Below are 27,117 nucleotides of genomic sequence, written 5' to 3' on the forward strand. Positions count from 1 at the left end.
GAACTCAAGACCTTACACTTGCTAGGCAGGTGCTTTATCATTTGAACCATGTCCCCAGACCTTCCCATCTCTATTTAGAAGTATAAAGTTTTAGTTTATGGCCTCTAAGAAATCCTTTCAAAGGACTGGACTTATCAAAATAATTTTCCAAACCCCTTCTAAATTGTAGAGAATTGTCAGTTTTAAATTTGACAGTTTTAAAGTTTTTTTATGTTAAATGTATAGTCTAATTTGCATCTTTTAATTTTATGCACATATACACACATAGTTCCTGTACATGATATACTGATATACAATCTATAAGACAACCTTGAAAATTTTACTTATTATAACTTCTATTTTATGAAACATCATTTGTTATATCTGCAATTCAATTTTGGTTTGGAATGGAAGTATTTATTCATAAGCTGCTCATGTAGGAAAATAAATGATTCATTTTTCCATAATCTAGTTCTATAATACAGTTGCTAATGATGAAATATAACAAGATGTAGCGATTGGTTCTGTGGGAAAAACAAATCAACAATAAAATTTAGCAATTACTTATTAAGCTTTTACTCTGTACAAGTTATTTCTATGAATTCTGTGGAGAATAAAAAGAGAATACAGCACAGTTCTTGTCCTGAACTGATACACTTGGACCATGGTAAAGACCACAGAAAACCGAGGGATAAAATATTAAGAAATTATAGCAGATTGTCTAATGATCACAGTGCTGATGCTCATCTACCACAAAGAAAAATTATTGATAGTGAAAAATCTGAATGTTTGCATAAAGTCAGTGAAAGAGATGTAGAGGCCCACTTAAATCACATGCAATCACGTTAAAGAAAGAACAGTTATCCAAAAATGAGAAAAAATTCTGATATGATACTTATAAAACCAAGTAATTAAAGATGTTTCAGGAAACATTAAGTTTCTAGAATATTTTTAAAGACATATGCCCAGATTCAAAATTCAAAATTATATGACTAGATGATCACATAATATCAGAATAATTATGCAAAAATCCAAATAAACACTATAGGTACTCTTTTACATTCTGAGAATTAGCTCACAATTTCAGGTATTAACTAATTTTTCTTAGTAACAGGTAATTAATCTTTTGTTTGTAATTTATAATCTTTGCTTTTATTTTTTCAAGTGAGGGTCCAACCAAAATTTTTATTTTTATTTACTATGAAATTTTGACTATTGTTTAAAGTGGATTCTCTTTTGTCTGGCATTTTCTTTTTTTTCTTTTTTTTTTTTGTGGGAGGCATCCAGTCGTGGGGCCTGAACTCTGGGCCTGGGCACTGTCCCTCAGCTCTTCAGCTCAAAGCTAGCGCACTACCACTTGAGCCACAGCGCCACTTCTGACTTTTTTCTTTTTGCTTATGTGATGCTGAGGAATCAAACCCAGGGCCTCAGGAATGCAAGGCAAGCGCTCTACCACTGAGCCACCTTCCCAGCCCTTGTCTGGCATTTTCTTTAGGGTCCAACATCTTCACCGAAAGTGCATCACTAAGTCATCCTTCTGGATAAAGATATAAAAAAGAGATATGAAGAAATAATACAAATGATGAGCTGAATCTTCTAAAAATAAGAAAACACTTTATTGGGAAGAAAAGAATATTGGGAAAAATGGTACAAAATGGGAAAGTTTACTAATCTTAAATGGTCTTAACTACAGATGGAGATATTTAAAATAAAAGCAAAACAAGAACTGTAAGAAACACTTAGGGGATGCTTGAAGTCTTTATCATTTCATCCTCTGTTCTGGTTTTCATACTAAGGGACCTATTTTAGAAAATGTATGTAACACTGACTTAGATTACTAAAGGCAGTAATAACATCTCCTTGATGGAAAATGTTTAAGAAAAATTAACTGGTGCTCTTAATAATTTGAAATCACTTTTCTCCAAAAAGAGGTAGCCAAATAGGGCACTACCAGATTTATGACTGCATTTTATTCTGCTTCCATAAACAATATTGTGAGCCTCTCTTTAATGGGGTGAGATATTGCATGCCTGCCAGAAAATGTAAGCTCTAAACTACAGTAAACATAAACTATAGTTTCAAGGGATGTAGAAATTGTTTCTATAAAGACTAAGTGAGGTAGACAGATGATAAATTTACCAGATAACTTAGGCCAAACTATCTTATTTTTAACAGGGAAGATAAGACAGATTATTTTCTTACTATCTATACACTTATACAAGTCTATATTGTACTCTGTATTCACATAAATCAAATGTCTTTGTGTGTGTGTGTGTGTGTGTGTGCACGCACACACACACACACACACACACACGTGCTCGTGCATGTGTATGCGTGCATAGTGGTATGAGGACTTGAACAGAGGTCCTTGGACTCCTACCCAACTTTCTTGTGCATAGCTGGCATTCTGTAAGTCACATTTATGCCACAGTTCTGGCTCAGTGTTTTGCTAGTTAATTGGAAAAAAGAGTCTCATAGAGTATTCCTCCTGGGCTGGCTTTGAACTGAAACCTTCCAGATTTCAGCCCCTTGAGTAGACAGGATTATAGGTGTAAGCCACCCACTCAAATGACTTTGTTGATTAACAACTATCGTAGAGTTAAAATATTTTTTATACTTTCACATATTGACACATAGCATCATATATCAAAAATAATAAGACTCTGGTGCATAGGAATATATCAATTATGATGATAATGGATAATTCAAAAATCATCAAAAACTAGGACTTGAAAAATTTTAGATTCCAAGAGCCCAAATCCATAGCATTTTAAAATAAAGAACAATCTGGGCACTAGATAGCAGGAGGCTGAGATCTGAGGATTGTGGCAGGGAAGGACCTGAGACTCTTATCTCCAATTAACACCAGAAAAAGCTGCAAGTGGTGCTGTGGTAGAGGGCTAGCCTTGAGCAAAAAGCAGCTCAGGGACAGTGCCCAGTGTAAGTCAGGAAATCCCCCCTCGCAGACCTAATCTCCGCCCTCCATGGCAGTGCTTGTGTGGAAGGTGAGGCACCTACCACCTCTGGTTCCCGACTGTATTAAAGGGTCCTTCCAGTGGCGCCATTTTCTCCACTCCTGGTAAGAAGAACTCGTCAGCTCTGCTGACAAGCAATCTTTTCTCTCCTCTACCTGACTTTCCCCCACGTGGTCTTTCAGGCACTTTTCCTTTCACCCAGGCTCAGAGTTTAAGCCCCAGGACTGGCAAAAGATAAAATTCAAAGAAAGAACAAAACGCAGCCATTTAGAATGAGAGCTATCACAATGGCTTCCAGTATGGTGTGTTCCCCTTTAGAGAATTTTCTATACTATGGTGCAAAATTATAAGATCATATAGTCCTTCAATGACAAAAGACAAACATGCCATATACAATAATGGAGATAACTAGAATAGTAGTTGTATTGGCATGCAATATCAACAATGCACCCAGTATCTCACTTTTAGAGGTGTGTTTATAATTATTACAGTACATTTCTCAACAAATACATAAAGACTAAGACATCCAGGTGACTGCTGTTTCAAAAGTCATGCTACAACATATACAGCTATTTACACTGTTTACACAACTATTACACTATTTTAAAAAATAGTTGTTACTATTGCTATAAGCATTTTGAAAAGTCCCCTGCTTGAAATTGCTTTTAGTGAATTCAGATTATTCTTCTGAATATTTGAAAGCCTAGTAAATGTTCTCTCTTTGAAAGTAAAAAATGGTTTTTGAAGAGTGAAAATTTATTCATTTCATAAGTAAATTAGGTGTGAATTTCCAAAAATGTGTGACTACACAGCAATTTGAGGAATTTTTCTGGAGTGGATACAAATTTCCAAGTCCATTCTTCTGTAGCCTAAGAAGATTTAAAAAGGTGTATTTTGAGAATTGTGGAATAAAGGAAAACTTTCAAAAGAACTTTCTCAAGACAGCACACATTTAATAAATTAGATATGTGATCTAAAAACCAAATCTTGTTACTTTATAAACATTTCACACATACTTTCTGTCAAATCTATGTTAAGCAATATGTGTGCCAATTTGCTAGAAAGAAGATGAAACTGGGCTGTGCAAAATCCAGGTTTAAAAATTGTTTTTATCGTGATAGAGTCACATTCTCATATAATGTAGTTATTGTTAAGTTTCTCCTTACTACCAAGGCATGTTATAAGCTTGAAACTAAAATTCTAAAACAGGTTTCAACAAAAACTAAATGACAATTTCTGACAATAAACTGTTGGTTGTAGCTGGGCATTTCTATTATATGGTCATTTGCACTTTGAAAATGAATATAAATCATATATGTGTGTGTGAGTATGTGTGTGCTTTCTAAGTTTCAATTAAAAGCTCAAGGCTCTTTTATAACAATACAGATAACAACAGAAAGAATGGTGTTTCCATGTGTGCGCATTAACTCTTTTTCATTGCTCTGCAATTCATTTACTTCATGTTGATTTTGGCAGATTCTGGCCCTTCTCAATAAAAAGAGATGCTTAGACATGATGTGAAATTAAATAACAGGATGAACCATACCTATGAGTTCCCTCATATCTTTTTTGAAATTAATAAGTGGTATGTCATGCAAGTGACCAAGTATTCGACACATTCTACCTCTTGGTCCTTTGACAAGAGGTAACAAAATAAGAAGCACATCAAGCTCCCTAGACTGTTCCAGCCATTAGTCCTGAGAACATGCTGTACTATGGTACATTAGAAAATCAGGAAATCGGGGAAAGAGGATTTGGTTTTTAAAGGAAAATAATGCTAACCTTCTGTAGTTTAGCAGATAATTGACTCTTAATAACAGCTCCTTCTTAAGCTTTTAAAGTTAAATGTATTCTTATCAAGTCCAGGTCTGGGTCATATTGACCCCTGAGAGAAAGAGAAATATTCTTGTTGTGTTGTGAATCAGTGTGGGGTCCAAACAAGGATTTCCTGCCTTTGGTGTTTATTTGAGGATTCTTTTCAGAGGGTGACTCCTCAAAGGCTGGTGTCTCTCTGGTGAGGATGGATATACAAGGTACAGGATAGAAGAGAAGAAAGAGGACTATGAGATGGAGCCCTGCATGTGGCACTTAGTCTAAGAATGTGATAAAGTACTCAGGAAAGAGGATTAAAGTGAGGAGTGACACCTTTTCATTTTGCTTCATTTTGCTCAATCTCCTTCCATTTAGTTTCTGCTTAATTTTATGCCTTGATTAAAGATAGATCCCTATGATTAAAAAATTCTAGAATTCAGTAAATGGAGAATTATTACATTCAACTAACGTAGGACCTTGTCTAAATAACATTGTGGAATCAGGCCTGAGTGCCTAAGTGTGTGGCTGAATTCAAGGATGATTGTCTAGGGTGTAGGCATGTATGTTTCACTGAGAAGATAAAGAAGTCAGAACCAAACACATGACTGGGGATAAGGAGCACTGATTTCCCATTTTTGTTCTGTTGTGGATTCATTAGGTACACTTGAAAAAAGGGCTTCTGGCCTTTGTTTCATCAAAAATGCAATGTGTACATTTTCTAGAAGGGATGCACATTCACAATTTTAGACCAAACTCGTTTCTTTCAAGGTGAAGCCATGCTTGGTATGACACTAATGACCTCACAGCGGGGCCTGTACACAGGCCAGAGAAGGTTAAATGACTCATTTACCAAATTCAATTGCTAGGAAGAGATGGGAGAATTCCAGGCAGCATAAATCAGCTAGGCATTCAGAAACTATTACCAGGAGCACTAGGCAGCATTGCATATGGTCTGCAAACCACAGTGATATCAAAGCTGCAAGGCTGCTAAGCTGCCAGAGGCTCAAGCATGGATAATAGATGCTAAAATTACTGCTGAAGAAGCATATTTGATTACAAAGAGTCTCAGGAGCAGTAAAGCCTTTGGAAGGCTTCCCTCAGAATTTTACAAGAAATAAGATAAGCACTATCTTATCCAGCTGTAATCACAAAATATAATAAAAACATCAGGGAACTCACGAGACTTGGGGGTGTATCTCCCTTGAAGGATATAAAACTGTTTCTTTCCTAATACTCAATGGTGAGGATAAAGTTGCTGCCAAATTCAGGCAACATCTAGCTGGTGACATACACAACTCCATAAGGAGTCTTTTATAAAGTGTGATTTTAAAAGAAGTAGGCTTGTTTATACTGACCTCAACATGGGTCTCCCTTCTTTCTTACATTCTCTTTATTCTCATAAGCTGCTCATATAATTCTTTCGCTTAATATTTCTAGTCTAGTTCTTCATCATATTCGTTAACCCCTTGTTATACTAACCTCTTTCTTGAGCCTCACCATCCCTCCTCCTTTGAACAACTTCCTATTCTAATCCCAGTTCCACAGATTCCTAACCAATATACACCCAATATCTTTCTCTTTTAATTTGGGAACCACAAAATTCAGATACTGATAATGGTCAGAAATACATACATGAAAGTAAATTCACTCTATTATCTTTGTGTGTATACATGCTTGCGGGACCTAAGGTTGAATTTAGGGCTTGGATGTGGTTCAAAGCTAGCGCTCTATCACTTAAGCCAAAGCTCCATTTTTGGTGTTCAATTGGAGATAAGAGACTCAGAAAGTTTCCCTCACTGGCTGGCTTTAAACCATGATCCTCAGCTCTCAGCCTCCTGAATAGCTAGGATTACAGGTGTGAGTCACCTGCACTTGGCCACTCTATAGCATTTTTTAAAAAAAATTCTAAATTAGGCTATCAGGGAGTTCATTTTTTCTGAAAAATTTAAAATGCCACTTCATACTTTCTATTAAAAGGTCTGCCTACTTGTTGAATTCAAAATCCAAATGATCTTTTCAAGAAATAATGTCTGGTTAAGAAAGACATGAAAGGCAAATATTTAAAATATCCCAATAAGAACAAAACTAAAGAGACAATCAAAAGATACTGAGTATACCTAGCAACCATGTATACACTCCGTAAAATATTTATAAATTACTCATACTGCAATGATTTTTGAATGTAATAAAATGACAAGAGAAGGCATCTTTTTTTTGGGGGGGGGGGTCCGGTTGTGGGGCCTGAACTCTGGGCCTGGGCGCTGTCCCTCAGCTCTTCAGTTCAAGGCTAGTGCTCTACCACTTGAGCCACAGCGCCACTTCTGGCTTTTTTTTTCTGCTTATGTGGTGCTGAGGAATCAAAACCCAGGGCCTCATGCATGCAAGGCAAGTGCTCTACCATTGAGCCACCTTCCCAGCCCCCAAGAGAAGGCATCTTTGAACAGTTGGTTCCAACAAGACAGTCTATATGAGAAGTTCTTTGTAACATGGGTCCTAGTAACCACCTGATTACATAAAATCTGAATGGCCCCAAAGAGTTTTGAACTCTTAGATAAAATGTATATTGTTTCTTTTGTTTCAAACACCATAAGAGGTTTGCTTTTAATTGGATAAATTGTGGGATTGTATAATGTGACTATAGAGACAACATTCTGTTCAAAATATCTATATTCTACTCAGTGTGAAATTTTCAAGGCACAACCTTATAGGGAGGCCTGTAACCAGATGGTCTGTCTATGAATCCTTGTTCTGAGGCAGAGTTTATGAGCTCTGTGACCTTGCACAAGTTACTTAGCATCTCCATATGCCAGCTTCACCTTGTAAATGGTGACAACAATATGAGGATTGTTAAAGAATCAAGTTAGTTAATATATATGAGAAGCACTGTTTAATTGTTATTCTTTTCACTTCTCCTTTCTCCTTTCTATTCAGAGAGACAGGATTTCTCTAAGTTTGTTTCATTTGCAAGTACCCAATGGAATAAAAAGGACAAGTGTCTGCCTATTCTTTTCTCCTTTATGTTTTATTGTGGCAGAGATAAATGCACTGTGGTCACCTACTAAAAATACAATTTAGTGGTTTCTTCTTTTCATTCCTACTAGTTTGAAGAACTGACATTTGTCAGCCTTCTATTTGGCTAACCCTGCTCTTTGCCTTTCCCACCCCAACACCACACCCTTGTTTTCCTTCCATTGCCTTCTTAATACAATGTTCCAAAGTTTGGTGTAATTTGGGTAGAGACAAACCTAATGAGGCACATCTAACCATTTGACTATCAAACTAAATATTTTTACTCTCAAGAATCTTTTCCAGAGTTACTCTACAGTCTCACAATCCAAAATTAACTTTAAAGTGTCAGTTGTGGCATATGGACAAGCATGTCTGAGGAGAAAATGTATCATTCCACTCTAAAATGACAAATAGCATGAGAAGTCGAATGTCGTAAGTCTACCCAATGAGGCTGAACTTCTATTACTTAGGTGCATTCATATGAATGGTAAAATGTAGTCTTCTTTCACACTTTCATTGGATCCTCATGGAAAACGTAAGAATTTGTTTGAGATTTTTTTTTTTTTAATTAGAAACCTGAAAGAAGATGTATCATTTGGCTCATATAATGTAGAATGAGTGTTCTAACCATGTATCAAACATACTCCTGGGATAATCCCATTTGACAGTAATAGTTAATGAGACTGAGGTCCAGAAAAAGAAGTTAGATTGTTTTGTATGTTTACAAGTTGAAATCTGTTTAAAACTTCTCCATAGATAAAAAAAATTACTAGTAAAACAGCCAAGTTTGGTATTTATCACTAGACGTCGCTAAATGCTTACTAAATACAGAAGACATACAAATAACTATCCAAACATTTTTTAATGGTTGCTATGTTCCTTTGTTACTTTATAGTCCTTTTGAAAACTAGGAGAAATTCCTCACTGAATTTCTGTTATATTCTAATCAGTGGTTTGCTGTATATTAGGAACTGCTTAATAGAAATAAAGATTATTTATGTTTGTAAAACTTCAAAAAAATCATTCTGCTAGCCCCAAGAAAAGCAAAACTAATAGTTTGTGTTTCTTAGAGGTCAGTGAAAAGACAGAATGTGAATTTTGTTTTCCTTTTTAAAAATTTTACTTTATACATTTTATTTTTCATTAAAAAGCATGTGGTCCTGTTCAAATTGAATTTCCTTCGGTTAAACCCTTCAACCTTCCAAATGTACAATTTGTAGGACCATATGAAAAATACAATTTAAGTGTTTTAAAACATGTGATTTTAAATATCATCAATTATCGTGGAGCATAATTATGTTCTAACCACTAATTAATCATTTGGCCCAAGATAATAATTCTTAGCACTTATTTATGCCAAAACTTGAAAATGCTTATACAAGAATCCCTTTAGCAAAATTATATGTAGTCATGAAAATTGTTTTCCTTTCTTTTACTAGTTTGTTACCATTCAATAAAAATAGATATAAGATGATGGGACAGTTGAGACCAAGAAGGAAAATTGAGGAATCTTACATTCTCCTAGTAAGTTAAAACCTGTAACTTAGTATATTAGGAATTTTCCTATTCAATTAATAAATCATATGGTTAAGAAATATTTATGTGGGACAATACAAAATGATGGAAGAGAACCTAAGAAACTCAAGTTTTCTAATTTGGGGAGGGGAAGGGAAATAACAAAATGCTGAAACAAGGATACAGGCTGACCTACTGTAACAATGAGATGTACAAAACACTATGTTAAAAACAAACTTTACAACTTGTGGGGGAAGGGAGGATGGGGAGGTGGGGAGGGAAGGGATGGTAGGGGAAAAACAAAGGAGGGGGTAACAATGCTCCAGAGGAAATGTATTCATTACCTTACTCATGTAACTGTAACCCCTCTGTACAGTACCTTTACAATAAAAAATATAATAAAAAAGAAACTCAAGTTTAGTAGGTAAAAGAGACAAACTGGACATTATTTTAAAACACAGTTGAGTCATCCTGGTTTGGATATGAGTCTTTTTGGTTCATCCCAACCAAATCTAAGCTATTCAGGACAGATTTAAGCTTGTTAATCAAAGTGTTTGAAACAATATTTCTCTCACACGTACACTCAAATTTTATAAACATACTTTATGATCATATGACCTTATGTTCAAACAGCTCATAGTTAAATCAGTGATCTCTCTCCTTCCCACCCCCCTCACACACACACACACACAGACATATATACACATGACCCACTACCTTTTCAGAAAATTTTGGCTTAAGAGGTCTCATTTAACAGAGGAAATTGAAATCCATAGTAATCATTTGGCCAATGTAACCACTTAGAGAATGATATTTAGAATTCTATATAGAATTATAGTTGACATAATTTAATTCTACAATTTGGATCTTCAATGTCCACCAAAGACCCACATGTTCAAGTCTGACCTTGTTTGTGTTACTATTGGCGGGTAGTAGAACCTTAAAGGGGGTTGGATCTTGTGGAACACAGTTAAATCACTGGCAGCATGCTATTATAAGAGCTATCAGAACATTGATCCTCCTTCCCTGTCCCCTCCCCCTCTTTTTGCTTTCCAACTGCCAAGAAGCAAGCAGTTTGTTCCACCACATGTTCCCATAATCTACTCCCTTGCGTCATACCCACGAACAACAGGTAAATTGATCAAGGACTGAAACATAACAAATTGTGAGCCAAAAGCCTTTTTTCCCTTCTTTTAGTTAATTTATCTCATTTGTCACAACAATGAAAAGTCAACACATTTTATGTTTTTCCTTACTTTTTCCACAGAAATTAAACACTCCTACAGACTTAATTCATGTTAAGTCAGATGCTACGTCAGATTCAGAAGCAATGGCTCAGAAATTGAGCCTCTAGAATTAGTGTCCATCTCCATGTCATTAATACCTCTTTATGCCTAGCATTCTCCAGTGTTTTTATAAATCAAGAAATAGAAAAAGAAAAGAAAACTATCCTATGGAAGTCAGTATAGGTTTTTAGTTTACCCCTTGCAATTAAAGTCAAACTATAAAATCAAACAAAAAATGCAGTAATAAAGTTTTCAAAAATTTAAAGATATCCTGAAAAGTCTACAATAGGAAAACCGTTCTCTCTCGCTTGAAAAGAATTCTACACCCAATTTATATAGAAAACTAACTGATACAGATGTGGAGACCTGGGGACTACGTAAAGAAGACTTTCTGTCCATGGACTAATAGTCACACTTACAAAGATTCTGCATTTGTAGCTTGTTAATGCCATCAATGATGATATCACCATGATTTGAGTCTGCATACAAATGTAAACATCTGCTGCTTATGCATATCCTACACATTCCTTTTGCAAAAACTTTTAAAACACTTTAAAATTAGAAGGGTCTTTGTAGAGAATGTCCGATAGCCTTTCAAGTCAGTATTAGGGTTTTTCTGGCAGGTAGTAGTTTGTAGGGTTAAACAATCATTTTTATATATTTCTGGCCTTCACCTATATACTGGGGATAATAACAATGCTGGACCACCTGAGGACTATTGATAAGCTATAGAAAAGGTCCTGCACATAATAGATGCTTCTAAATTAGAGCTATTGTACTTATTCAAATTCTAAACTCATATTTGACCATATATTTGAAGAATAAACAGCAACAAGAAAATGAAAGGGAACTAAAGCATGCTTCAGAATAATTAAATGTCAGGCACACAGCAGGTATAAGTTACATGGAGGCAGCAGTTTCTTTCATTGAGCAGTCATCATTTGCCAGAAGTGCACTAAATACTTTCCTATGTTATCTTATTTAATCCTACAGTTCCCAGGTCCCTGTGAGGCAGGAATCATCACCTCAATTGCACCAAAAAAGAATCAGAGACCCAGAGAGGTTAAGTTAGTAAATGTGTTCAGGTCATATTGTTAACAAGTACTAGAGCCAAGCCTAGCAGGAAGAGCAGAAGAAATAATAAGAGACATCTCTAAAGCCTAGCTGTAAACAAAAGCAGCAATGCTGCGAAGCAGCTGGAAGGAAGTGCAAGGGACAAACCCTCCCACGATGAGCTCCTTAAGAAGCAGAGCCAAGGCTCATTAAGTGGTGTAAAGCTAAACATCTCAGACAATGGCTGGATCACAGTGAGTGCTTAATAGATGTGTGTGTAATATAATTAAGTGGGATGCAATGTGGACAATAAGAAATGACATTTTCTGAAAATAAAGAAGTGCAGTAAGAATGTTCATGTTTAAGGACAAATAATCACAGAATAAAATTCAGCTATTACCTGATAATAGCTACTGTGTTCCAAGAGTTTTTAAAGATTTAAACTGAAGTCATAGACAAATCAATTCACAATTTATTAAGTAAATATGTGTGACTTCATTTTTTGCAGGTGACCCCTAATAATCTAATACTTTGCTCTTTTGTTGATAGGGGGCTTATGAAATCAATGAGAATTTAGGACTCTCAGAATTAAAAAAAATACATTTGGCCAAACTAGAACTCCCCAGAGCAATAAACTGATACATCCATAACCAGTGGCTAACTTGTGTTTATGCTTCCTAAGCGATGGAGCTTTTTCTGACAATTTGGCTACTAAGCATTGCCCCATTTGTTAGGAAATGGAAAGTCTTGGAAAAAATTATATTAAGTGAAGTAAGCCAGGCCCAAAGAAACATAGGTCCCATGGTTTCCCTTATTTGCAATAACTAGTATATGTCTGAGACAAGCAGAAAAGGTCAGATAAGTTGATGTTAGGGAAATGAACCTCTAGATAAGTATTCAAATGTTTTTACTTTCATGCTATTGTTTCTAACATTTATAAGATGATTTCTTTGTTGCTTTGTATGTCCCTCCCCCACGGTATAACCCCTGCTTTCACTGTATTTGATGTTGGTATAATTTGTGGAGGGAAAGGGAAAAAACAAATCGTGTAAATAGGGATACAGGTGGCATTGCAACAATGAGATGTACAAGTCGTTATGTTGAAAAACGAACTTTACAACTTTGGCAAGGGGGGCAGTGGAGATGGGAAGGGATGGGAAGAGGAAACAAAGAAGGAGGCTACAATGCTTGATAAGAAATGTACTCATTATCTTGCCCATGTAATTGTAACCCCTCTATACCATATTTTCACAATAAACAAAACAACAAAAAAAAGAATTGCATCAGCAATCTGTCTATTCATGTTTGAAATTCTGTTTGGCAAATAAAGCATGGCACACAGCAATATAAAATAAAAATATAATCCCTGATAGACTCACAATCATTGTGGAGAACAGCTCTAAATTGACATAGGTCTGTGAAAGGGCTTTCAGAACGGACAGACACTGCCACATGCAGTTCATCTGTGTGTCCTGCAGTCTGAGAGCACAAGGAGTCCCCTCAGCCTAAAAAGGTCAAACAAAATATAGTAGCATTATGTTAGTCCCTCAACAAGTACCAATTACTCTAGAAATGGGGAGCTAAAGCAATCTTAATAATCAAATTTTGATTTCTGAACAGTCTCCCTGAGTATATTATCATCTATTAAAGGAATAAAGACCCTACCAGAAAAAAATAATTTATACAGTATTAAATTTACTTTTCTGGATGGGGAAGTATTGAGGCTTTAACTTAGGAACTCATACTTGCTAGACAAGTGTTAGTAACACTTGAGCCATGCTCCTCACCCTTTGGGCTTTTAGTTCATTTTTCTGATGGGGTTTGGCTTTTGCCTGGGGTCAGTCTTGAACTATGATTCTCCTTACTTCCACCCATCTCTTCTCTGCTGGGAAGCATAAGCATATACCACCATACCCAGTTTGTTTGCTGAGATACAGTCTCACTAACTTTTCCCCATCTGTCCTTGTACTGTGATCCTCCTATCTTCATCTTCCAAGCAGTTGGGATCACAAGTATGTGCCACCATACCCAACTTGAGTTATTTTTATAAACGTTGTAACGTTTTCTCATTGGAGCTAAATCTATATGGAATACCCAGAAAGCTACCTCCCTAAATAAAATAATATGAATATATATTTATACACTGTGAAGAAAGGGTATACAGGGCTGGGAAGGTGACTCAATGGTAGAGCGCTTGCCTTGCATGCATGAGGCCCTAGGTTCGATTCCTCAGCACCACATAAGCAAAAAAGAAAAAAAGCCAGAAGTGGTGCTGTGGCTCAAGTGGTAGAGCGGTAGCCTTGAGCTGAAGAGCTGTGGGACAGCGCCCAGGCCCAGAGTTCAGGCCCCACGACCGGACCGCCCCCCCCCCCAAAAGAAAGAGTATACAATCCTCTCATAAAAATAGTATGAAGCCGGGTATGGTGGTACATGCCTTAAATTCCAGCAGTGAAGATGTGACAGGAGAATAGAGTTTGGGCCCAATCTAGGCTACACAGTACTATTTTGTCTCCATAAAGCCAAAAATATAAATAAATAAAATATTATGACATTCAGATGCTTATAAAATGCTTCTAAGCAGAAATCATGTTTTATTTAATTTTGTCCTTGCTGTGACTAGGAAGAGAACAGATACTAAGAAGATGCTTGCTGAATGAATGAATGGATGGATTCAGGTACATTAAAGTATAGTTCAGAAATATGTAATTTCTATTCTATAGAAATGTACTTCTACTTCCATTTTGTGTCTATATGGAAAGATTCAAAACATCACTTTCATATCCTTCTCCTCAAATGGACAACATAACTAATGAAAATAAAAGCACTGAGGTCATCCTTGATTTTAACTGTTGATGAGTAGAGATAAAGTAGAATGTTCTATTTTATTTTATCTGAAGTCCTCATTTTTAATATCATCTGGTATAAAACAGTGCAATTAAAATCACATAAGTAATAAACTGAAGAAGAAAAGCTTACTTGTAGGCAGCATAAAGTGTACTAAATCAGTTTTGATTCATTTATTCAATCTCTCTAATATTTAAAACGTTTGAGGAGATCAAGGAAAGAGAGAGAAGATATATATTGACAGCTGGTCTCATTTTAAAGTCATGATCACTTACTTCCAGTGGATTTTAGTGCTGCCTAGTTCTCTTACTACTTCCTATTCAATCCATACCATGAGGTGACTGACATCTCTACTTTCTGTACAAACCTTCAAGATCTTCACCTCCTTCTCAACCTCCCATCTCATACAGTTAACTACTTATATCCCCTCCTCCCATTGGAATAAAATAGCAAGGACATTATGTCAATACTATTATAATCTCATGTAAATAATGACTTATTTCTTGCACAGGCAGGAAGTTCCTTTAACTTTTCATTGTTAACCTCACTGCTGCACCTAGGGTATCTAGCATATAGTAGATGTTCAATAAATATTTGGATAAAATGAAGTGAACCTCTGAGTAAAAGATAGCAGCTACTATCTATAAGAATAAAACTAAAATTTTATTTCTTTTGCTGGAGTTAAATTTCATATTCTCATATATGTTTGACAAGTAAAATTAGAATATGTAAAAAAATAAAAAGTAACAGCTCCCAGAAATTGAAGGAAAACTCTGCTTTGGATCGAGTCGGGCTATATCCTGTAGCAAATTGAAGGCCAGACCAGTATTTAAATAGCTTTCTCAATCCAACAGAGATTCTGGTAAAAAGTATAAAATGTTTTGTCATGGCTACTCAGATGCTTTTTAGGTTTCTGTTCTGTGCTAGGAGCAAATATTTAAGTCAGAATGAGAAAATACCAGATTCTGGAAACAGGAATTCAAAAGAAAAGATAGATGGTCAGAATATCTGACCAGAAGATAGTCATCTCTTGTATGCAAAACTAAATGTGGAGAGACCTTATGCAGTAAAACAATACATGGGTATATTACCCATTTTTTTCTTTATTCTTCCTTTCCTCTCCTTTAATGCTAAATGGAGATACTTTCTTATTTGGTTTCAGCACATTTATTTGAATCTTCAGAGATTTATGCCAGAAAGCTAAAATCACAGTTCTCAAATTGCTTCTCTCTTGAAAATGTCTTTGCCAGCTCAGATGGAAAAAGTTTAATTCAATTCAACCGATGACTCAGTTGGTGATAATGACGCAATTCAATAAATTATAGCTCTCTGCTCTTTCATCTCACCCTATCTCTACTATTGACATTTCTTTTTAAAGCCTTTGTGTTATCAAAGAGGTCTGAATATAAAAAAAATAGAGTTTTGAGTTGTGAAAGAAATAACAAGTCAGTAAGGCAACCTTAAGAAAGAGCCTTTTCTTCAGGTATGGTGACAACTACTAAGAAACTATATACTTACTGACAGCATGGATGGAAAAATGAAAAACCCCTGCTTACATCCATGATGTGTTTGTACGAAACCCAGGAATGTACACACTGGATACAAAAGGCAAAAAGCCACATCAACCAAATTACTAAAGCTTGGAGAAGATTTGAATTCCTTAACTGGCTTTGTCTCTTTATAGAGAGGTAACTGAAGAAAGACAATTTTATTTATCTAAGCTTTGCTTTTCTTTTTTGTAAAAAGGGGGAAAATAAATTTTAGATGGTAGCTGTAAAAAATAAATCAGATAATGTAGGTAAATGCTCAGTAAACATTCACAAAATGGTGACTGGTGTTAAGATGATCACCTTCCACTTATCCTCAACTTTATCATTACTATTATTATTACTACTACTACTATTATTTTGCCCATATAATCAATCAGTTCTCCAAAGGAGCACTTTAGAAGAGATACTTTTCCTTTCTCTACCAAGATTGGTGATGTGTGATAAGCACAAGTAATAACAATCCCAGATCCCCTAAATTTCCAAAATGATGGGCATCTCTGCTGGCTCTCACATCTGTGGAGGATAGCAGAAGGCAAAGATAAGCTTTGGATGCTACTACTTGGTTACTTAGAGAAAATAAGATTAAGTAGAACCGATTTCCAATATCTGCCATTTTACAAATGATGTATTTAAAAACTCAAATAGGTGAGGTAAATATAAAAGTTGAAGATAGGTCAAATATACTGGCTCACTCCTGTAATGCTAGAGACAGGGGCAGAAGGACTGCAGTTCGAGGCCAGCCTGGGTAAAATGTCAGTGAGACTACCCCCATTTCAACCCAGGCAGGTTTCTTCATACTTATAATCCAGGATACACAGGAGGCCACAAATAAGAGAATAATGATCTGAGGGAAGTACTGGGCAAAAAGACAAGGTTCTACCTGAAAAATAACTAAAAACAAAAATAGCCTAGAGCATGGCTCAAGTGTTGGAGTGTCAAAACCCTGAGTTAAAAACTTCAGGACATGGGGCTGGGAAGGTGGCTCAGTGGCAGAGCTCTTGCCTTGCATGCATGAGGCCCTGGGTTCGATTCCTCAGCACCACATAAGCAGAAAAAAGCGGGAAGTGGCACTGTGGCTCAAGTGGTAGAGCGCTAGCCTTGAGCTGAAGAGCTGAGGGACAGCACCCAGGCCCAGAGTTCAGACCCCACAACCGGACACTCCCCCCCCCCAAAAAAAAAAGAAAAAAAAAACTTCAGTACCATCAAATAACAAAAAGTTAAAAAAAATTAAAAGAGTAACACCATTAGGCCATAGTCATATATGCCTTTAATCCCAGTTATACCTGAATCATAAAGAGGACTGTGGTCATTTGCATAGCCTGGGCAAAAGTGTGAGACTCTATCTAAAAAACTTTTAAAAACAGCAGTGTTGGAGATGTGGATCACATGATGGAATGCTTAACTAGTAAGCACAAAGCCCTGAATCCAAACCCCAATACTGTTTCTCCTTGTCAAAAATGGTGAAGATCAAAAATATATAAATAATTTTAATGGTGACATTTCTTCTCTGAAGCTTAGATCTGAGTTCATAAGTTTGTAGATGGCTCAACACAGCAGGGTGTATCAGAGGTTAGAAACTGAATTATTATCCCACTTTTGGAGCTGGTCTGCTAGAAAAAAAATTAAATATGTTCTTTGAATCAAATATTTTGTTTCCTGTGCTTTGAATCAAAACATATAAATTTATTTTATATGTTTTCCAAACATATAAAACATATAAATTTCCAAATATATAAATTTCTTTTAGTCAAAAGATTTGGCTCTTAATTTTTCCATCAAGGATGATGGTAAGTTCTAGACATTGTAGAAAGAATATATTCTAGAAGTAGACAGTACTAACTAAGGTCAAATTTTTCATCCTACTTCACAGTGAAGAGTAAATTCTGAGCACATGTTTTCCATGGTTTTGCTTACTAATATCTTAAAAATCTGTTTAAGGAAATTCTTTAACATTAGAAGCCTCTTGAGTGATGTTTTCCCCAAGTCCTGCAATGGTTTTCTTTCTTGTAATTCAATTATATAAGGTTATGCAACATTGAATGTACCCAGCCAAACTTTGAAAGGTATATTCAGTATTTTTGATGAACCTGTTTTTTGTCCAACATATGTTCATATTCAAGGCTCACTAGAGCCTGCCTCTATCCACCTCTGCTTGTATCTCCTAAAATTCCCCACTACCAAGTCTTGCCAAGCTAATCTATTTTCAGTCTTCAAAGTTTCACATACATTTAAAATTAACTATACATTTAAAACATACATTTATATTCCAACATTTTTGCTAAGACTTTTTTTTCTCTCGTTTCACTTATTTTCTTCCTGAATTTCCTTCATGATGCAACTCCAGATTCTGTTTTATTAACTTCTTCACTAGCATAGGTGAGGGCACAAAGAGAAGGAACTCTGGGCAAACTAGATTGAGTCAGTCAGAGAAAGGGACTGTATTTGTCTTCGTGTATTCCATAAGGTAAAACACATATTACTCAATGGGCTCAACCATTAGTTAATCACAAATTTTGGTATATATTTATAAAATAAAGCACAGGAAACTAGGATAAGATGTAATGAGAATAACCGCCTCAACTTTGAGGTCAGAAAGAATTTATTAAGGAACTGGTTTTTAACTGCCTTTTGAAGATAAGCAGACAAGGAGTTCATACTAAAATTTGCTGATGGAAGGCCTGATTATTATTAAATTATAACACCTTAATAAAGATATGGTCAGGAAATTCTTGCCTTCCAGATATTAAAACTTATTCCAGCCATATGTTGTATTGGGAATCATTGTACCTGCTACTTAAAAGATTGAGGTGGGAAGATCATTTTGAGTCCAGGAATTTGAGATCAGCCTGAGGAACACAGGGACTATCTCAAGACTAAAACAAAAAAATAAAAGAAAAAGAAAGTATGTTCCCTATTATCTTTGCTGTCTGTAAAGTGAGGAAACAAAAACAACGAATAGTCTCACATTCAAAGGAAAAGGTGTTGGCTCAGTGCTTGCCAGGAGTTCTGAGAACTGACAGTCAGACCTGGCCTTATTCGTCCGAGCTCCAGTGCCCAGTGAAGACAAAAAGACCCAGTGGGATAGGAAAGCTCAGTTCTGAGGAAAATTTTACCCTCCAAATCCTGCAAGTAGAGAGGAGATTATATTTCTCCTTAGGACCTACCAAAAAATGATTCAGAAGAAAAGCCACAAAAGGGAGCGACCAGAATTAATGAAGAAACCTCATTTCCTGTCTGGATATTTGCTGAGTTGCAAAGTCAGCAGGACATAGGGCAAAGTTCTGGGGTGAGGGCTGCTTAGGCTAGACATGGGTGTTAAGCACAGAAAGAAAAAGGTTCATGTGAAGCTGAACATTGTACACTAGGACGAGAAAACACACTATGCACTATCTACATATAGACTACCATCTAATAAACAAAAGAATAAACCACAGTAAAGTCAAGCTCACATCCTTACCACCAATAATCGGCCAATAAAGCAAGCAATGGATGGTTCTGTGAGCACACACAGACTGAAATACTGACAGGATATGTATACAGCCAGAAAGAGAAAAGTAGAAGAGGTAAATCTGATAAGTACCTTATGTGGATGTATGAAACAACACAATAATACCTTCTTTGCACAATTGAATTTCGGTAATATTTTTTTTTAAAGAACAGTCCCAATAATCCATTCTTCAAGAAGCCTCTGCCACCATAGAGTTTTATCTGAAATTAGTGGTGGAGAGAATGAGCTCTAATTCTGAGTGAAACTGAAACCTAAACACAGCTAAATATTAAAAACCAAAGTGAGACAGTCATTCAAAACTCACTAGGAAGTTGTATTAAATGACCAAGATATCAATAGGGAAGCTTCTCTAGAAAGATAGGGAGTTCAACACAGAGAAGTTTGAGGGTAGTTCTGGGAAGCATTAAAGCAGTCTCATGTTTAAACTTGTAGTACTGGTTCTTTTCAAATGAGTTATGACCACTAACTGACTAAAAAAGAAAGAACAATGGTATTAGTAGGGTAAAAAGCTAGTAAAGGAGAACAAATATACAGAAAACAGACACAAGTATATATGGAAACTACCATACTTTAATGAGGAATCTTTATTTAGTAGGAAAAAGAATTTCTTAAAAATTGAATGGTACTTATATAATGTGTGCCACTCTGCAGCGGGGGAGGGTGGACTCCCTAAAGCTACAAACCTATTCCATACCTTACATAAGCATACATTCCAAGTAGAGTTAAGATTTAGGCCTAAGGATAAACTTTAAATTATCATAATTTTATCAAGAACATTTTAATGACTTTAGAGTGTAGGAGACTATTCCTAGGAAGTCAGGAAATCAATATTATGGAAATGGCTATAATATAAAAAATGATCTACAGATTCAATATAACCCCATCAAAATACCAATGACATTCCTCACAGAAGTAGAAAGATCAATCATAAGATTCATATCGAATCATTAAATACCTCAAAATAGCCAAAGCAATCCTGAGCAAAAAGAGTAATACAAAAACTTTCAGTTCCTCACTTCAAACTATACTATAGAGCCACAATTTAAAGATAAATCATGGTTTTGGGAGAAAATAGAGACACTCAGATATCCATTTTTTCATGGAATTATTTCCAGTAGCCAAGCCATATAATAGCCTTGGTATCTGTCAACAGATTAATGAAAAAATGTAATGTGGTATATGTACATATTAGAGCATTATTTATCCATTAAGAAGAATGGTATTTTGTTGTTTGCAGTAAAATAGATGGAACTAGAGAATATCATGTTAAGCATAATAAGCCCCATTAGGAAGACAAATTCACATTTTTTCTCATATGAAGAATATAAATCTAAACACACACAGGATGTATTTTGCACATATATACTAAATATGTGGAATAAATTATATTTTACTTAATACAAACATATAAAGTGTATATATTTATATATGTGTACACTTATATTCATAAATATATGTGTGTATATGTAAGTAAAACATGCCATTTATCAACATCATACTCATAACATTGTACATAGGGAATTGTAACTGCTTTGTACAACTACTTAACAATAAAATTTTAAGAAAATGAATATAAATGTGAGACTCTGGTGGGAAGAACCAGCAGGAGAGGAAAGGGCAAGAGGGCAAGGAGAAGGTCATGGAGGTCAATATAATCAAAGTACATTGTATTTGCTTATGAAAATTGCCTAAGGACAAAGAAATAGGAGATGGTGGATGGGAGGTGACAAAGATTAATAGAGGAAATGAATTTGATCAAAGTACTGTGTGTGTGTGTGTGTGTGTGTGTGTGTGTGTCTGTGTGTGTGTGTGTGTGTGTGTGTGTGTGTGTGTCTGTGTGTGTGTGTGTGGATGGATAGATGTAGCACACATACATGGAGAATGAGCGAAACACCACAAGAGAAATCAGTAACAAGATGGTCAAAGAAAACACTAGAGCATCTGGAGTATTGGCCAACTACTGTATTAGAGCCATACTAAAAAATTCCTGTCTCAGTTTTACCAGCAAGAAAGGAGATGATAATGCCTAGAGTTTCTTTGGAGATTAAATTAAATAAAATTTGCAATACTAATATGAACACAATAATAGAGTAACGCAATAAGAGAGACAGATGGTAAATCATAAAAGATTCAGTATATAGTACTTGAAGCTTCTCTACTTGCTCAGCTTAGAGAATGTAATAAATAATTATCAAAAGGAGGAAAGTAGTTTTGTTTTATCCATAACTAGAAGTAAATAACAGATAATTCAGGCCACATTGTAATTAAAAATAAATTCTTTAAAAAAATGAATTGGATTAGTATCAAAGTTTAGAGCTGTTAAAGTAATATAATGTTGGAATGATCAAGGAGAGTCGGTATGCTTTTCTAGCACGTACTAAAGTATCTTGTGTTTTAAAAAAAAAAAGAAAAATAAATTCTTTCATGTAAGATATAGCACTTCCATAGATTCAGAGAGATAGAGGATACAAAGGAAAACCAAAGACTATGGGGCTGTTCAGTTGGTAAAATGTGTGGCTTATGGCATATCATTATTTCTCTAAGTATTAGCTCTATAGTATGGGCTTAAAGTTGTGTGTGCTGTATGATTTTGGGAGTTATATTTAGTCATAGTGTTATACTATATTCCAATCACATTCAGTGTTCTCTGATCTAGGAAGTTGCAATATACATTAAAACCACTAGATGGCAACAAAGGATTGTAAGTGCATGTCTTTAGTATCACCTAATTTTTAAAAAGTATATCTAATATACTCCAGGAAACACCGAAAAAGAATAAATATTAACTGATTTGTCACAAAGAAGTCATTTTTTTCAGATTTATAAATTAAAGGGAAAGTAAGTATTAAGTTCAATTCTCACTACCTCCAAAAATAAATAATACATTAAATGAGAACGTGATATTAATGCAGTTATTTTTGTTTGCTTCTTTTGATTTAATTCTAGGCTGGCTTTAAATAAATTCTGACCTATATCACTTCACTGTTTTTTTTTTTTTTAGGGGAAGGGAGTTCTTGTCCTGGGGCTTGAACTTGGGGTCTGGGCACTATCCTTGAGCTTTTGTGCTCAAAGCTAGAGTTTTGCCACGTCATCCACAGCTCCACTTCTGGCATTTTTGGAGTAGTTTACTAGAGATTAGGGTCCCATGGACCTTCCTGCCTGGGCTGGCCTGGAACCATATCCTCAGAGCTCATAATATTACAGGTATGAGTCACCAGCAATCAGCAAGCCTTGCAGTCTGGCATTTTTAGTAGTTAATTGGCAAAAAGAGTCTCATGGACTTTTCTGTCAGGGCTGGCTTTGAAATATGATCCTCAGATTTCAGTCTCCTGAATAGCTAAGGTTACAGGCTTACGCGGTCAGTGTCTGGCTTGTTCACTACTTAACGTCTTCATTTATATATAGTATTTTGATTGGCTCACATGAAATTGCAAATATATAACCATTTTTGATTTACAAAAATCACTTTTGTATATATAACCTAATAACAGTTACTATTGAAAAAAATTGTTGGTAGTGGGACTTAAATTCTGGGCCTAGGCATTGTCCCTGTGCTCTTCAGCTCAAGGTGAATGTTCTACCACTTGAGCTACAGCACCACTTCTGATTTTCTGGTGGTTTATTGGAGAGAAGAGTCTCAAGGGCTTTCCTGCCAGGGCTAGCTTTGAACCATGATCCTCAGATCTCAGCCTCCTGAGTAGCTAGGATTACAGGCGTGAGCTACCAGTGCTGGCTTAATATTTTTTATCTAAATATTCATGAGATAATAAAATAAAATGCCAAATAAAAATATCCTATTTTGAACTATTCCCAAAACATAAGCTATATTCACATGTAAACCATGAAGACCAATAAACATGTAGTGTGCGATTGGAAAGCAACTTTTAAAAATATCTTGCTTTATTTTGCAAATTCTGATCTGCATATCAAATATGCTAATAATAATTGTTTGTACTCAATAATGCTCCTCAGTAGAAAATTAGGAATAAGTACCAGAAATTTCCAGGGATTACTGATCGCAAAATCTGAATGGTAATTCCTCTATTATTATCATTGCATGTAACAATAATGTGAACAGCATCACAGCCATTTGAAACTCTGGAAAGGGCTACTTCATGAAATACCACCTTATCAAAAACTAGAAAGTTCCTATCAGGTTCTTTCAGTGTTGGAATGCAATTGAGTTAGATAGCAAAGTCAGGTTAAGTGATATAAAGAAGCTGTAATCCGTAACAAAGATATCCCTCCCTTGTTTCCCCTGTCCTCTTCTTGTACACATTCTAGCTCTTTTTGAGAGCAACTGAATCTTTTTACAGTGCTTTACTCTTCTTCAAACAAATGAAATTTGAAACCTAAGACAATCTTCCCTAGGAAATAACACCTGGAACCCTCAGGACAAGATGAAAATCATTCAGGGGTCTGTTTCTTTTCAGACTCCCAGTTTATCAATTCCTGGCCTGGTCAAATAAAAATTGGGTTCTGTAGATAGACCAAGATTTCTAAGCTTAGTGAAACAAAAATTCTTTCTCAAAAAAATTCTTTACAATTTTGGGGGCCAGGGGCACAGTGGGAGGGAGGAGTTTGGGAGTGGGGAGGGAAGGGATGGTAGGGGAAAAACAAAGGAGGAGGTAACGATGCTTAATAGGAAATGTACTCATTACCCTATTGATGTGACTGTAACCCCTCTGTACAGTATTTTTACAATAAAAAATATATATGGAAAAGAAAAAAATTCTCTATGGTGATGTGATAGTTTCTGTGAAACATGATTCAGTATTATAAAATTGTGAGCTTAGACTTGCTAAATAAGATACTCTAGCTATCAGCCCACCATATTCTTCCTTCATAATACTTTTGTTCCTTTTAATGATGACAGAATATTTATTTATTTTTCCTTTACCAGAGGTATTTCCTTTTGACTATACCTCTGGAAAAGGTATAAATTCCTCCTAAATTCCAGCATCAATTCCTCATCACTTCCACCACTCACAATTTTATATGCCTTTCACAATGGACCCATACAAATGGCAACTCAAAGGGCAAAAATATAGAAATTGTGGCACTGCTAATGAGACAACCCAAGTAGAAGTGGTATAATAAAACTTCTTTTCTTCATAGTGGGTACAAAGATATACTCTTAGGCCACACCATTACACATCTATCAACAACAATGAGTTCATGAAGCCAACAGCAAAAATAAAAAGTTTATAAGTATTGTTTCAGTTTGGCTTTTGCTGATATGAAGAAGTGGTCCAAAAGCAGTTTGGGTTTTTTTTTTTTTGTTTTATTTTTGTTGGTGGTGGGGCTTGAACTCTGGGCCTGAGCACTGTCCCTCAGCTCTTCAGCTCAAGGCTAGCACTCTACCACTTGAGCTACAGGACCACTTCCGGTTTTCTGGTGGTTTATTGGAGATAAGAGTTTCACAAACTTTCCTGCCCAGGCTGGCTTTGAACCATGATCCTCAGATCTCAGACTCCTGAGCAGCTAGGATGACAGGCGTGAGCCACTGGCGCCTGGCTCAAAAGCAGTTTTTAGGACATTTAATCAACAGGATCTATATAATATTCTTCACTAAGAGAGTTAAAGTCATAGTCTATCAAATAAAACCCATTCCCTGAGTAGGTAAACAGCAAGGCTACTCACTGTCTACAATGTCACCCTGAAGCTGCAGGATCTCAGGAACTGGCATGGTGAGGACCACAAGATCGAAGCTCTCCGGGGAGCCAGTTTCCTTGGAGACTTCCCATTTGTTATTGCGCAGGTTGATCCGGGTCACACACTGTCTGAAGTAGACTTCTGCTCCTGCTCAAAAAGCAAAATCATGTTCAAGCTATCAGGATTTTCCATAGGAGTGAGGGAAAGATGAACAGTTAAAACTAGACTCATCCAGGTAGACAAAATTATCGTTTCCCTTCTTCAGTCACTAGAACTCTTTATTTTTAACTTGGTGGCAATTCCTCTCCTCCATCACCACCAGCATGCTTGTATCTTGCTATCAATGCCTTTTTTTTTTTTTTAGAGAAAACAAGAACAATTAATGATAATAACAGTTACCATAGCCACCTTTCACTATGCATCTACTATGTCAAATATTTAATCAAAATTGTCTTAATATCACAAATAAGGAAACAGGTTTAGAAATGTCATATGGTAAGGGTAAATATGATCAATGTTCATTACATACATATATAAAAATTTCATAATAAAATCCATTGTTTGGTACAATTAATGTATGCTAATAAAACACTAAAAAAATACATGCCAGGCTTTATAGAGCTCCTCAAGTATATATTTCAGTAAAGTTGTTAACAATTCACTCCAATATTAGCAAGAAGGGCAATATTCTCTATTAAAAATTAGCCTTTCATTAAAGGATCTGATGAAGGGTTCTGTAGGAGAAACTTAAGTCTCCATAAATAGATCATTACCTTCATTGACAAGAAGCAGAGGTAAGAGACACATTGAATATCCTCTCATCACATTTTTCCTCTTAGCATTTATCAAAAACCACTTTTTTAATTATTTGCATAAAACTCTGTTGTTACTATCTTCCCTTTTATTCTCTAAGACCCAAGAGCCACAAATAATTGACTGTTTTGCTTCGCTATACAACGTGTAGCAAATATAGCACACTTTTTAATACATACTAAATATTTAATCAGTTGTTTAAAGAAATAAATTATGAACCTTAGACTGAAAGAAATAGGTCATTAAGTCATCATAGTAAATTAATACATCAAATACAGATTTTTTTCAAAAAACAAATTGGAAAGTAAATCCACTTTTATTCAGCCTTATGTACAAAAAGAAGCATCACATAACATTGGAATGAGGAAAATCAAAAGCACATGACAGTTCCTGCTCATCTTTACCTGAGACGTTTCAAGGTCCTAATCACTAATAACCCAGCTCTAGTCCAACTTAGTCCTTAAGGTTTCCTTTCTTTCCAGCTCAATGTGCTCTTTCCGACATATGACAATCCAGCCTTTACCAGTTGTTCCAATATTGATTCAAATATCTGCATATGTCAGTAATATTTATTGATACTCTTAAGATCTCTATATTAGGCAATCTCATCTTAAATGTATTTTATTGTCTCTTCACAATTGCCACCAAAATTTTTCTAGGAAATGGAAATGTTAGAATGGACATGATGCCAGCTAGGTCAAGGGATCAATCTGGGTTTGAAAACAAGGCTAACTTACCCAAGGGCTTTGCCAAGGTCTGAGCTAAGGGGAAGAATAAATCAATGGGGCTCTTATTTCATACCCACAATCTCCTTTATTCCAGCCACAGCATCTCTGCTTCACTTATTATTATTATTAATATTATTATCATTACCATCATCATCATCATCATCATCATCATCATCATCATCATCATCATCATCACCATCATCATCATCTGGGAAGTGTCTCCCCACTGACCTCATTTACTTCATGACCTTGTTCCAGACCCCAATTAAATCAACTGATTCTCTTTTATATAATTTTACACAAAATAGTCTTTTGAAAAGAACAGTTCTATTCTTGTGTGTGTTTAGAAAAGAGTAAAGCCTACTGGCTTGAAAAATGCTCCATGCCCCC

General features: G+C 35.6%; 1 protein-coding gene across 4 annotated transcripts in view; it reads right to left on the reverse strand.

The window, feature by feature from the left end:
• Rnls (renalase, FAD dependent amine oxidase) overlaps window positions 1–27,117 on the reverse strand; it is a 310,663-nt gene that overhangs the window by 281,020 nt on the left and 2,526 nt on the right. For all 4 annotated transcript variants that reach the window (XM_070021136.1, XM_070021133.1, XM_070021135.1 and 1 more), the window contains exon 4: window positions 25,175–25,333. In XM_070021136.1, coding sequence (XP_069877237.1) covers window positions 25,175–25,333 — 159 coding nt within the window. The remainder of the gene's footprint in view (window positions 1–25,174; window positions 25,334–27,117) is intronic.

This window comes from Dipodomys merriami, unplaced genomic scaffold (assembly GCF_024711535.1).
Source record: "Dipodomys merriami isolate MVZ:Mamm:240054 unplaced genomic scaffold, mDipMer1.0.p SCAF_14, whole genome shotgun sequence".
NCBI lineage: Eukaryota > Metazoa > Chordata > Mammalia > Rodentia > Heteromyidae > Dipodomys > Dipodomys merriami.